The sequence below is a fragment of the Macaca nemestrina genome, chromosome 2 (genome assembly GCF_043159975.1).
Source record: "Macaca nemestrina isolate mMacNem1 chromosome 2, mMacNem.hap1, whole genome shotgun sequence".
In the NCBI taxonomy this organism is placed as follows: Eukaryota; Metazoa; Chordata; class Mammalia; order Primates; family Cercopithecidae; genus Macaca; species Macaca nemestrina.
In genome coordinates, this window is record NC_092126.1 from 114,666,747 (window position 1) to 114,681,660 (window position 14,914).

At 41.2% G+C, this 14,914-nt stretch overlaps 1 protein-coding gene across 13 annotated transcripts in view; it reads left to right on the forward strand.

Annotated features, from left to right (window-relative positions):
- Positions 1-14,914, forward strand: part of LOC105480503 (dedicator of cytokinesis 3) — a 647,888-nt gene that overhangs the window by 469,019 nt on the left and 163,955 nt on the right. For all 13 annotated transcript variants that reach the window (XM_071091780.1, XM_071091778.1, XM_071091779.1 and 10 more), the window contains 2 exons: positions 2,355-2,443; positions 7,147-7,272. In XM_071091780.1, coding sequence (XP_070947881.1) covers positions 2,355-2,443; positions 7,147-7,272 — 215 coding nt within the window. The remainder of the gene's footprint in view (positions 1-2,354; positions 2,444-7,146; positions 7,273-14,914) is intronic.

Genomic DNA, 14,914 nt, shown 5'->3' on the forward strand with positions numbered 1-14,914 from the left:
GTGCCCTAAAATATAATAGGCATTCTTCTAGAAATCAGAATTCAGCGAAGACCCAAAAGAGGTAGTGGTCAGGTCTAAGGTAGGGATGTTGAGAATGGAGAATAATAGAGCAAGCTGGAAAGGATTCATAGAAAAAACAATATTGAACTGAATCCTTTAAAAAAATAAAAAAGAGGGGAAAAGAAAGGAAAGAAATACAATTAATAGAGTCTTTGTAAGCTTTTTCAATGTAAAAGAGATCTGGAGAGGTAAGAGAGGACCCTGATGAGTCTGCCTTAAATGACTTGCTGAAAAGTTTGAACTCTAACCTGTGAAGGGCATTAAGAAGGGTGGCCATATAACCAAATTGACATTCTGGAAAGAAAGATGTGTAAAAGACCAGTTAGAAGATTATTGTACTGGTCCAGAAGAGAGATGATAATGACCAAACCAAGACAATGAAGAGGGAGGAGAGGTAAAATGTGAGATTTGATTATTGCAAAATCTGTAGGATATGGTGAATGCTGGAAGGATATAGTACTACTGAGTTCCTCTCAGTGAGAGGGCATCTCTGGGTCCAGTCAGGTTGGGGAGAAATGAATTTTCTTGGCCATGTAGATCAGAAGCTTAGGATGAATCTGGACTGGAGACAATGCTTTGGAGCTTGGCAGTAGTTGAAGCTATGGGAATGGTTGAGATTGCCCAGGAAGGCTTGTAGAGTGAGAAAGAAATGGGCTGAAGGCAGAGCTGTGAAGGTCACTAATAGGTAAGGGATATGCAAGGGGAGAGGAATGGCAGGAACAGGCTGTCAGTTGTCTAGCATCTGAATTATGTGTGTTGGGTGGAGGGGTAGATGTGAGTGAAGTAATACAGATTGCCACTGTTGGTATGACTGACAAAGCTCCAGCTCCCCATTATACCACCAAGGGACCAGTGAGTATTTTATTGGAGAAAAACTGAAATTGCCCCATCCAGTAGGGGAGGTAATTTTCAAGGCTTTTAATTTCCTGCTAAGTTGCTAAATCACAAGAGATTGTTTTAAAGGATACTCTTCCCTCTTTCCTTGTTTGGAAGGAATTCTATAGGCAGAAAGTTATTCTCAGAGCCCTGGGCTTTGAGAACCTCCTTTAACCATTCATCACAACAGCTCTGAGTAAATGAGGCATATTTGTATGGCTAAGGAGTCCAAAGAGCCACTGACTGGGTAGCAGTTAGTTAAGCTAGTAACTGACCTGCTTTATCTCTGAGTGGCCTCTATTCCAACCCTTTTATTTAGAGACCTGATATGCTTCATACTATTGGATGGCACATTCTAGAACTCTTACTGGGGTGTCCTCCTGGAAGTGGCCATGCTGAACTGGACACATCTGAGTAATCCATGGAAAGTTCCATGGGTTCTTTTTGCATGGGTCCTGTTTTCTGAGATAGGTAGATCCATACCTTCCTAACCAACAGGGGAGGGGGTAGAACCAGGGCTGTGGGAACTCCCTGAGTGTCAAATGGAATTTTCAAGAGATTACCCTCATCTTTTTCCAAATGTTTTATTAAGGTGTCTGTACTAGCATAAGGAATTCGTAGTCTCTGTTCCTAAACTTTGTTCCAAATGGTTATGTGGTTGCAGTTCTCCGGGAATTGACCTTTAGAAGGAAGACACTAAAACATCGGAATGTAACAGAAATGCACTGTTATTCCTCCCCTCTTTTGTCTCGATCCCATGGTTCCTAGGAAGCAGCTTTATTCCTAGGAAGGAACTTTATTCTTACACATTTAGGCATCAGCTTTGTCTGCTAAGTCCTCCTTCTCCCTGACCACAGAAGACTTCATGGTAAATCAAGCCCACTGCTCTCACAAGCTTTTCTTCTTAACTTGGTCTGGTTGAAACATAGCTTCATGCAAATAGTATCAACATTGCTTATAGCTTAGCAGGGCTGTCCTTTGGGGCCAGTCATAATGACAGCTGTATGATGGTAAAAAACCAATGCCAAAGCAGTTTCTAAACAGTAGTACTTGTTGAGAGGAAATGTTTTTCCTCTATCAGGAACTTTCCTCTGGGACCTGTTTATATGTCTGTGCGCACGCATGCAATGGGTGCTAGAAAAGAAACAACTTTTCATGTGGAATAGTGTTACTTCTGAGAGAAGGAATTTTGCCAATTAAATGTTTGTAGGGATTCATTTTAGAGTTTCTATCCTTTGCCCAAGTATGTCTTTTGTGCTTAATAGGAAATGAGCCTTGTTTAATTTAGTAAAACATGACACCATTTCTTTAGGAAAGTGAGGGATCCTTTTCCCTTTGAACTTAAGTGTTACACATTGGAACATCAAACCAGGTGTTTAAAATACTTGAGTGCTATAACACCTGTCCTTCTGTTATAGGTGCAACAATGAGAGTGAGTGGTCCCAGATCCACGAGAACATCATCCGAAAGTCCAGTGCCAAGTACTCTGCCCCCAGCGCCAGCCATGGTGAGGTACTTCTCTGACTAGAACATTTTGTGTTGCATTTGTAGTTGCTAATCATACAGTACTTCAGTTGGTTGGTGCAGATTGCCTGCTGTATTCCCTACGGACATTTATTCTCCTGTCCAGGCATTTCCTACCCATTCTTTTTGTAGTAATTTGAGGCTTTCCCTAATATCTGTGACCAAAATACATTTTCTGCTTTTTCTAGGATGAGTTCCATATGCTTTGATAGGTAACTTGAGTTCTAATTCAAATCCAGAGTGAGCAAAAATGTTGCAGGGTTTGTTACATTGTGAAGTCTATGTTTGCCTAAAAAAAAGATTATACTCAGCCAAATAAATATCGCTCTCTATATATAGCTAGATATCTATATAGATATAGACATCACACACTTCTCTTTCTATTCCTGAAAACTGACCATAATGAGAATCAGTGATTAGTCTGTCAGTATCAGTCATTCTGAAACTAGAATGGAAAATCTTTATTTCAAAGAAGCTTCATTTTAGCTCAACTTCTCCTTTTCCTTTTCCCGTCCTTTCTTTAAAAACTCTGTTTAAATAATTTCTATAAAATCTCAGTACAGTTCTACATATTGTATTGTTTTCTAAGTTAAACATTAATGCTTGATTAAATTAGAAACATTATTTAAAAGCCTATGTGCCTTTATAGACCCTTGCAGATAGCTATCTAATTTACGCAGAACCAAGTTACTCCTGACAGTTTTTACCTCTAAATCATTTTATAACCTCTTTTACATAATCCTCTTTAACTTGCATAGACCTTGTTGGAAATTATAAGTTGTCCTTAAATGACAGTGTAAAATCACTGAGAGGCAAGCAGTTTCTAAAGAGTAGTACCTGTTGTAGAAAACTTCGTTTTTTCTCTGTTGGGGTGAGCAGATACTCAACTAGGAGGATCCTTAGAGGAGATCCACACCAGAGGCTGCCAAGATTGAGACCTTCAGCTGTAACAACTTGATTCCTCTAAAACCCTAGTGGGGGTTTAGGTGATATCTGAGAGCCTCTCACTATTTTTAAATGACAGTTTTCCCTTATACATGTGCCTGGATGCCAAGTAGCTCCATGCAGTATGCTAAATCTAGGCTAAAGCAAGAGACAAATAAAATTTTATTTTGAAAATATAGGAAAGTTACTAGCAATTTGGGAAACTACAATTCACATCCATATTTGTCATGTTCTTTGCTTTATTTACTTATTTGATTTATAAAGAGGTGCCCTTGACTACACATTCTTGGGACATACTATGATTAAAACATATAGAGAATATTTAAAAAGAGAGATGATAGTACTAATTCGTGAAAGAGCAACTTCTACCATTGCTTCACCGGGTTAAGATGATGAGATTTGTCTTGCTCCCCAGAGCGAGCAGGGACTGTGCCATGTTCTGTGTCTGATTTTTGTCTAGAACTCACAGACACTTGCCATTTAAACAGTGTTAGAAAGACCTCTCTGCGGGGCACCACAGACTTCAGGGAGCCTCAGTTGGGATGGCTGTAATGAGAGGAGGTCTCTGTGTAGTTGTGGAAAAGTCAGTAGGAGGAACAGGCTGCTGCTTTTTGAAGTATGTTAGAAGCTAGCTGAGACCTTGGAAATCACCTGTTTCAACCCCCTCATTAAATAAATGAGGAAACTGAAGCTCAGCAAAATGACTTAGTGGCTGAACAAGGATAGAACCCAGGTCTCCAGACTCCAGACCTTTGGCCTTTCTACTCAGTTGCCAAGCTTCTGAGCATGGGTTTTCTACTGCTGGACTCTGGGGTCTTCGTGTCAGAGAATTTTATAGATTGCTCAAGGAATATTTCAGGTCTTTGTTAGTCTGCTTAATTAAAGATACATCTTTATTAAAAATCAGTTTACTTTGCTATAAACTTTTACCCATCTTTGTTAAATATTGTGGGCAGTTCATTGCCTTGCAGTTCTGTTTCCAAAGTCATTAGTGCTTTTCCTTCAAGTCACATAATTTAAAAATGCAGAAGCAATTGCTACACTGGGTTTGAATGCTGAGAGTAAATGTATCATCCAGCAATAACTCTTTTATGTGAACTTTAATAGATGTGGGTCTTCATTTCCATTGTTGGCCTCTTGGATATGTAGCTACAAACTGAACTTTTAACAGTTCCAGTAGTAGCATGAAGAGTATTAAGGACAAGTGAAGATAAAGCAGTTGACACACAAGTTTTCTATTTATTTTAAAATGACTGTTAACTACAATTTATTTCCATATCTTGGGCTGATATTAATTTATATAATTAATCCTCATCCAGCATTTCCACAAGGAGGGGTGGGGGCGTGTGGCACAAGAACAGAGTCAAGTTGGTGCCCTCGAATATTTTACACAGGTGTTAATTTGTCCAGTTACTTTTTTATGAGTCAGTCTTTAATCCAATAAGAGGGTAAGAAAATGGTTTTCTTGTGTCAGGTAATCAGTGAGACCAGATTAACAGAGAAATTGTATAGACTTTGTTATTTTCAAATTCTTTGATTTGAGGTCAGGTAGAACATCAAGTGTTGCCAAGGGACTGGTTGCGTACTGGGTGAGTGAGTGGGTCACTTTTCTGAACTATTAATGAAGGCCCTCTTGTGCCCAGAATCATGCCTTAGCATTATTTGGTATGTGCTTCATACCAACACAGGGTTTCAGAACTAGAAAGGAAACCCACAAGTTCCAGGATCCCAACTCTACAAAAGGACATACAGTTTTTATAGCCTCCATTGTTGATTTCTTTCATTCTTTGCATGTCTTTTCATCTGATCCCTTGCATGAACTTGAAGGTTTTCTCTTATTTGTTATGTTTAGAAGTAGAGAGCAGCTCTTTAGGATCCCTTTGGGTAACTCAAAAGCTAACTGTGATACTCTCAGCACCTTTAGTCAACATCTTCATGAGTTTCACTTTGCATCTGTGGGCCGTTTTGGTTGCTCAGAAAATGCAGGGACAAAAGGCAGTCAGCAAGTACTTAAATAAACCCTTGCCAATGCAGAATGGTTAGAGTATACCCACTGATTTTTTTTTTTTTTTTTTTTGGCTTTTGCCCTCCAACCGCAACTCCCTCAAATTATGGAGACTTTCATCCCCAGCTGTTTGCTTCATGCTGGGCTGTCTCATAAGTCTGATTTCTGTTTACCCAGAGGATATGATTTGATAGCTATGTAAACACAACAAAGATGAATAAGTTAGGGTTATGAGGGGAGGGCAGATATATCCTAAGCTGTTCTCTACAAAGATTATTGTGGTTTTGGTTATGGCTCCCAGCCTTTCAGGTTCATAAACTAATTGCAGTTTAGTCCGACATTGATTAGGTTTAAGATAATTACTTTAGAGGGGCTGAAATCTTAAACACTGATTATCTAACCAGAATACCAACTGGAATACTGTATGTTTGCCTTTTCAGGGCACTGTGATCCTGGTGTTAATGACACTTGAGATACCATGTTTGTAATCCCAAGGTTTCTTGGGAAGCATGAGTTTAGCAGAAGCAACAAGATAATCTTGAGGTTCTGTCTGAGCTGTAGTAGAACCGTATTTCATCCCTTGGCCCAGCTCTGAGAGTACATATTCCTGGCTACTGGCATACTTTTCTTGCCAGATAAAATATCTGTAACTCTTTTATCTGACTTCTGTCTTTGTCTACTTTTCCGTTCCCTCCTCCATCCCCATTCCTAGACCATTCTTATTTTACAATTCTACTTGTTATTATCTCCATTCCAGCTACTACTCTTGTAATTGTATTCATTATCATAACACCTTATTCCCTCATTTCTATAGATGTTCATCTGCTATTTAACTCCCAAGTTCATAGACCAATGAGGGTGTCTCCTCTCAACCCATAGATCAACGCCTAAGTTCTTCATCCTGTTAACAGCTAAACCCATTCACAGTTATAGAGGTAGCACTTCCTAATTCCATAGAGGCTTGACTGTTACAGCCTTCTAGCCAGTAGCTGCAGAGGGGACCCTCAGGAGGGTGCTGTGGAGGTGGAAATTTCAGGAGATTCTAGCTTTGTGCACAACTCCAAGGGTGTAAGTAATGAGCCAGAAGGCAGCTCACCTGGGGTGATATTTCAAATACTCCCAAGTTTTGATTAAAGATCATGTGGAGGATCTGAAATCCTCATGGAGTCAAGGCTTGGTTAGTCCCACAAAAGCACCATCTTTTCTTTGCAGAATGTGATGTCTCCTCTGTTGCTAGCCAGTGCAAGATTAAACTAGCAAGTTACTTCCCACACTTTGACATACTCCCAGCATAAAACACAGCACATCTTAGCTTGCTCATTTCTCATATTTAGGATGCCCTGACTGAAGGTCTTCTTTGGCCATGCTTGTTTCTACTCTATAGATTTCTCTAGGTTCCTAAATATATAACTTACGTAGTTCAACCCTCTCATTCAGTAGGGCCAGCTGGACCCTAGATGGATGCTGGGGAACAGAGGGAGAGACAACTCAATCTCCCAGACCTCAGTCTGTGTTTAATAGACTAGTTCTCTGGGTTCTTGGGGTCACTTTAACTTAAATTTCTTTAGCTTTCCAAAATGTTTCTTGAAAATAACTTACACTTTCTGCCTCAAAGTTTTTCTCAAGAATTTTGCTGAACTTTGCAAATTTTCTTCTGGAAAATGTGACTATGTCTTTTCTAGTACTATGTAACAGGGTAGAACTGTGGTTCTAAGAAAATGCTTTTGGTTTTGCAGGTCTTATCATTTCTCTGCAGCTTCTTCGTGGAGACATGGAACAGATTCGGAGAGAAAATCCCATGATATTTAATAGGGGATTGGCAATTACAAGAAAATTGGGATTTCCTGATGTCATTATGCCAGGTATGCAGAACTGCTTGGGGCTGGGAAGGTAGATGGGTTAGGATGGAGTCTAGTGCTCCCCTCCTGAGAAGGTGGTGAACTGTGCTATGGAGGAGACCTGCAGCTATTAAAATCTCCCACATCCCAAGTCAGACTGCTTACTGCAGTCTGCAGTCAATGGCCCTTCGGCTCTTATAGGCATTTGTTCTTTTCCAGAAGCCCCTACATTGCATTCACCAGTGCAACATGACAATCCAGCAGATAGGTAGGCTTTGTTGTCTTCTATGAAGCCTGGATGGTAGAAGTGAATATGGAACCTTCATGGAGAGTTTTTATACTCTTCCTTCCTTTTCTTAGAAGATAATTGTCTCACAAGAACTTCCTGCTTAAGGGGAAGAATATATCAAAATATATGCGTGTAGTATCAGTGAATCCCATATGTGTAGGAATAGCAGATACCTTGCCATTTTCATGTATCAGAAAAATAGATCAGGCAAATGGTATAAATTAGACATTGTGAATATAGCACTACCTGGCCAGCTTCTCAGAAATTGTCTCACCCATTTCATCTAATGCCCAGTGGAGAGCCAGGGCACAAATTGGGAATGAATTGACCCTCAACTGTGGTACCAGTAGGTCAATATCAGGTTCATGTTTTCTAATTAGGCAGACATGGGTAGGACTGGAAAAGTGGATCCAAATGGGGCATCAGAGCCAAGGGAGTTATCAGGAGTGAAGAAGGGGTAGAGGCATGGTTCAGATGGATGGTAGGTGTTCAGATAACCAGAGAAGATGCAAATAAGGAGAAGAAGATTAGAACAGGTAAATGTCTGGTTGTCTGGATAGATTATAGGAGGAGTGGACTTACCCTCTCAGGTGAGTTTTTTGTTGTTGTTTGTTTGTTTTGAGACAGTGTCTTACTCTGTTGCCCATGCTGGAATGCAGTGGCGCTATCTTGGCTCACTGCAAACTCCACCCCCTAGGTTCAAGCGATTCTCCTGCCTCAGCCTCCCGAGTAGCTGGGACTACACATGTGCACCGCCACACCTGGCTAATTTTTGTAATTTTTGTAGAGACAGGGTTTTACCATGTTGGCCAGACTGGTCTCGAACTCCTGACCTCAAGTGATCCATTGCTGGTATACTGGTCTTGAACTCCTGACCTCGGCCTCCCAAAGTGCTGGGATTACAGACTTGAGCCACTGCATCTGGCCTCAGTTGAGTTTTAATGCCCTGCTAAAAGCTTATTTGCTTTTATTGTAAAGGGCCAGGCCAGACTAGACTGAACTGATTATGATCACTTTAAATATCACTTATTTGGAGTTCTTCATGGTGGTTCACTAAATTCTCTTGTTGGAAGCATTTGCCAGCACATACACAAAGGGTTGGGTAGCCTGGCCATAGAGAAGGCCTATGTGATGGGTTCCAGCTGCCTTCCAACTTCCCAGGCTATGCCCAGATTTATTTCCTGTCACCTTCATTCTCCCTCCATAGACACAGTAAATGCAGAGCAAGCTGCCACGCACAGCCTTCATCTTCTACTAATGCACACAGGAGAGTCTTTTGGATGGGAAACGTAGGCTAGTAGATCAATTATGTTTTTATCTAAATGCTAGGGAGACTTCATGCTTATGAAAGCTGTTGTAGGGGTAATGACCGCCACAGGACACTTCTACCATCCTGTCGTGACACCTTTCTTAGCTCTTTCTGGGCTGCTAATTAGGAAAAGAGCCCAAGCATAGTCAGGCTTCTTGACTATGAAAAAAAAAAAAAAAAAAAAAAAGGGCCAGGCGCGGTGGCTCACTCCTATAATCCCAGCACTTTGGGAGGCTGAGGTGGGCAGATCAGGAGGTCAGGAGATCAAGACCATCCTGGCTAACATGGTGAAACCCTGTCTCTACTAAAAATACAAAAAATTAGCTGGACATGGTGGTGGGCACCTGTAGTCCCAGCCACTTGGGAGGCTGAGGCAGGAGAATGGTGTGAACCTGGGAAGTGGAGTTTGCAGTGAGCCGAGATCGCACCACTGCACTCCAGCCGGGGAGACAGAGCGAAACTCCGTCTCAGAAAAACAAACAAACAAACAAAACGTTACCAAAATTGAAAAAAGAATAAATAGATACCAAAATCAACCTGGTGATCTTTTAAAAATTAGATATCTAGGCTTATGTGGTGGAATGTATCCCAAGGGGATATACTTAAAGTCCTTCCTTTCTCTTAAGAACTTTTCTAAGATTCAGATACTATCTTCCTGATAGTCTTCACATACTCCTGGGATTAAAACCAAGTGATCAGAGACTAGAAAGGAACAAGCTTCAGTCAAAAATGTATTTAAGCAAAATTTGATTTTAAGTTACATTGTCAAAATCTCATCTGTGGAAAGAAATCTTTTTTAGGATACTCTGCATCTCTTTGTATCATTGGCACACAGCGAGACATGACTGTGCAAATGTACAATTTCAAGCATTGGTAAGGCAAGCTGAGGTTAAGGGGATTTTCCCTCCTCTGGGCAGCTAAGATGATATCATATGATTTTCCCCACAAGGCAGAGATACTGGGCAGTCGTGGCAGGCCCAGGGTGGGGCTGTGAGCCTGCCTTTGAAGTACTGAGTGCTATAGCCAAAAGTGAGGACTGATTCATAGGCAGAACAGCCCTTTTCCATAATCTTCCATCCTTTCTCTTCCAGAGAAAAGAACTTTTGCACAGATGGCCACTCCCAGGGTTGTGGGCTGTTAACAACTCTCATTTCCCCCTTAATATGCCCCAATATACTGTCAAGAGTAGGTTTGCAGTCCCTGGGCAAAGTGATAGGACAGTACCTGCAGGTCCTATTGGATCAGCAGGAAAAGTATGCAGGAGTGTTTTACATTGTGGTCAGCCTGTCTTGGGAAACAGTGACTGTTAAGAAGTCCTTAGGAGTCTTTTTCAAACCCTGGCCACATCTCTACCTGAAGCTAGTCCACCCATCATCTGTGAGAGTGTTTTACTTGAGTTGTACAGTCCCTCAGCTCTCACAGTGCTGGTGTGACCAAGTTACAAGAAATTACAACTTCATCTTCTTGACCCATGAACATGTCGAGAAATAAGAAGGAAAGAAATCATGTCAGTAACTGTGACCATGACAGCATGATAAGTCTGAGAAATTAAAGTAAATGAAAAAATTAGAATTATTCATAAACTGTGATCCTTATTTTAAAACTGTCCAGCATTTGGCAGAAACTATCACTCATTTGGAAAGGTCTTTTTTTTTTTTTTTTTTTTTTTTGGTCAGGATGGCCCAGATAGGTCCTTGTCAAAGCATACTGGCAGAGCTGTAAGGGAGAGTTCACACAGGCTCTAGCCACACCAGTAGCTAACATATGATTTCTAAAAAGATCTTCTTGACATTCTACCATTGCTTTCCATGAGAGCGTACATACATATCACAGGGATGATGTGAGCATGAGATATTCTGCTCTTTCATGACTGAGGCCATGACTGCATAGCCATTCAGTTCTGCTCATGACCCTTGGTAATGAGCAAGAGGCAACAGTGATACTGCTGGTGTTCTGGGAGCCAAACCAGGAAATGCCATCTTAGATTATGGAAGAACAAATAGATATGAGAAATTTAGCCACTTTTTTTTAAACTGAGCACATAACCTTTTGTTAGTTGATCACCATATTTCAGTGGATACTTTTTCTTTCCTTCTGAACTCATTTTAGTGAAGTACAAAAGCTAATAATAACTCTATGGCACACTTTTAGTCCTTTTCTAGATTTTTTAAGAAGATGGGCAGGCAAGACAAACAGGACAGGTGTTCCAGGTAAACAAATTGATGTTAACATTGTTTTCTGTAACTCCTGTGTCAGAATTAACTATAATAAAACTTTAAAGAAAACGGTTAGCCAAAAATGTATAACCTGAAAGAAATGATTTAAAACCTCTAACTCGGGCCAGGCTCAGTGGCTCATGCCTGTAATCCCAGCACTTTGGCAGGCCAAGGCAGGCAGATCACTTGAGGTCAGGAATTCAAGACCAGCCTGGCCAATGTGGTGAAACCCCATCTCTACTGAAAATACAAAAATTAGCCCAGAGGTAGTGGTGGGCACCTGTAATCCTGGCTCCTCAGGAGTCTGAGGCAGGAGAATCGCTTGAACCTGGGAGGTGGAGGTTGCAGTGAGCCAAGATGGCACCACTGCACTCCAGCCTGGGTGACAGAGCGAGATCCCAACTCAAACAAAAAACTTAAAATAAAATAAAACCTCTTGCTTGGTCAGACACGGTGACTCACGCCTGTAATCCTAGCACTTTGGGAGGCCAAGGCAGGTGGATCACCTGAGGCCAGACATTCAAGACCAGCCTGGCCAATATGGCAAGACCCCATCTCTAAAAAAAAAAAGCAAAAATTAACCGGGCACGGTGGCGTGCACCTGTAGTCCCAGATATTCGGGAGGTTGAGGCATGAAAATTGCTTTAACCCGGGAGATGAAAGTTGCAGTGAGCCAAGATAGTGTCACTGCACTCCAGCCTGTGCGACAGAGCAGAACTTGTCTCAAAACCAAAACCAAAACAAAACAAAAACCTCTTGCTCAAGAAGGGACTGTACCCTTCTTCAGACCATGTCTAAGCCAGCAGAGATGTGTCACCACTTGCTATGGCTGTCTTTCTTTGCTTTCCTGGAAAGTCTGTACCCTGTAGTCAGTGGAGATAAAGGGCTTTGTCGTGGTTCTTTGGGAAGCACAATGATTTAACCTGTTTTCTAGGCCTTGAATTTCTAAAGTTATCATTGACTGTAGGTGATATGAACCAAATTTCATATTAAATGGCTTTCTGTCTTGTCATAAGAAGCCCATCTACGATTCATTATGTTGTTCTAACAGATGACTAAGTTTTTTTCCTAAAGCAGTGGTTCCCGAACCTTAGTGTGCTTCAGAATCCCCTGCAAGGCCCATAAAACAGATTTCTGGGCCCACCCCAAGAGTTTCTAACTTAGTAGGATTGTGGTGGGACCTGGCAATTTGCGTCTCTCACAAGCTCTCATATGATGGTGATGCTGCTGGTCTGGGACACCCTTTGAGAACCAAGTCCTAGAAAGTACTCTGCTTATGGATGCTTCTCCCCTTCTTGATTCCCTGTACTCAATTACTGCTCCCCTCTGGACATATCTATTAGAAGGCAGCTATATAGGCATAACATCCTTTTAGAGGACCCTCTGACTCCTCCCCTTGTGCTCAGAAGCACACTCTGTCCTTTTCTTTGACTCCTGACAGAAATGTGCATGTTTCATCACTGACCTTCAAGTGATGTTTCTTTCTTTTCCTGTTTGTCTTAATTGTTCTTGTTTTTCTCTGTGCTGTCCCTTCATTTTCGTCCCTTTCTTTCTGATGCAGAGATGAAGACAGTTGGGTGTAAGTTCTGTCTTTTGTGTCTCTGTCTGCTTATTGCCTGCTTTGTTCTCATCTTCATTTGTTTCATGGAATGTTGCAATACTGGGGTGGGGTGTCATGTACATATTAATAATCCTCATCAGCCTCACCTTCTTGGGTAACTGACAAGACATAAAAAGAAAAGCTACCAGCCCATCCTATAGCACTATGTATTACTTTTGAGTATTCACTAAGATCTGAAGAAACTGGGGACATACTGGAATGTCTAGAAAATCTTAACAAGCTTAAGGTGTATAGATACAGGAAACAATTTTTGTATGAGACTGATCAGTTACATTCATTGAAAAGAAAAGGAATTGTGCTTACTCCAAGCCACAAAGAATCAGAAAGGCAGAAGGCTTCTCTTTTTGGCTTTGTTGGGACATACTTCACATGAAAAGGCAAACCAGCAGAGACATGGTTTTTGGAAGAAAGCTTTCCTCAAGGGGAGCAATGACATTATTTACCACAAGTGGGTTCATAGTGCTCATCAATCTGAGTGTCAAATGAGGCTATGGCAGTGTATCTAAGGGATGGTTTAAGAATAATCACATCTAGTCTCAAAAGAGGTTGGAAGATCATCACATCCCTGATTCAGGAAAGGAAAAACTATATATAGTGATGTCACACTATGCCCATACCTTTCATCCTGTTAGAGCAAAGAGCATCACTGACTTTGTTGCAATGGAAGCCGGAAGTGTGACACCAAAGACATGGTAAGAAAAAGAAAGAATCCTCCTTTCCTGGGTACTCTAAAGAAGTCCTCTCAAGAGCCTTTTTTTTTTTTTCTTTTTGTCTCTTCCTCAGGAAAATAAGAATACTCCATTGGTTACATACCTAAAACCATCGAAGTTAAATGGTAGCTGACATTGCTACATTTCCATGTATACTGTTAGGAGACATCCTTCTATTCTTCCAACAGATAGGCTTGGCATCATCCCAATTGTACTGAAAGAAAGTCATTTCTCATCTTACATGATCTTAAGGAAGAGAAAGCACATCTATAGAAACCCGTCCTAATCCTGTCTAGAAGTAGGCAAGGTATAAATAATATAGTATTAAATATTATTGGGCAGTGCGTGGTGGCTCACGTGTGTAATCCCAGCACTTTGGGAGGCCAAAGCAGGCGGATCACCTGAGGTCAGGAGTTCCAAAGCAGCCTGGCCAACATGGTGAAACCCCGTCTCTACTAAAAATTTAAAAATAGCTCAGCATGGTGGCGGGAGCCTTTAATCCCAGCTACTCAGGAGGCTGAAGCTAGAGAATCGCTTGAACCCGGTAAGTGGAGGTTGCAGTGAGCCAAGATTGCGCCACTGTACACCAGCCTTGGCAACAGAGCGAGACTCCATCCCCAAAACACATACACACACACATACACACACATATATATATATATAAATATATAAATACTCAAACCCAGAGCCTCCTAATATGAAGTGTGAGTAATTTATACAGAAGGAATGTGGATATAATAAAGAACTCATATCAGATTTTGGCCAAATTTGTTTGGGCCTTGCCAGATTATTTCTGCTGGGATGGAATTCCACATAGGCTAGCACTAATGAAACATTTGGCCCCAAGTTCCAAGTAGTACTGGAGTATCTGGCAAGATATTCTCTTGCTAACAAATATTCTGGTGTCTGAGCTAGACTTCAGAGGTTGGGAGACCTCTGAGACTACTCTCAGAAGAAATCTGCAAACACATCATGAACTGTTTCTCCAGAGTCACCAGGATGCAGGTCTTCAGAGGATCAGACCTGTCACTCGTCTGTCAGAGTGCTCCCTATCTATCCCCCTAAGATTTCTGGTAGCTGAACAGCACTGTTTACTTTTAAGATCGCTTACTCCGTAAGCACCTCAAGAGTATTCCAGGCCAATCCCTGTCATAATAACATAGCCCCAGGTTCATTACCTTGCCTTGTCCCAGTAGCTGTTTGTCTAGGTGCACAAGAATCTGTATTTTTGATGTGCAGTTGCAGTGTAGTGCAGCTGTTCTTCACACATAAACGTTTCTAGCCAGGTATCAGTAAACTATAGCCTATGGGCCAAATCCAGCCAACAGCCTATTTTTGTACTTCTTGCCAGCTAAAAATGTTTTTCTTTTCCATGTTAAAAGTGTTGTAAAAACAAAGAACACCTGCCAGAGACATGTGTAGCCAACAAAACCTAAAATATTTACTATTTAGTCTTTTACAGAAAACGTTTGTCAACTCCCGTAAACTTAAGTGCCCAGTTTTCTGAGTGCAGCTGTATCA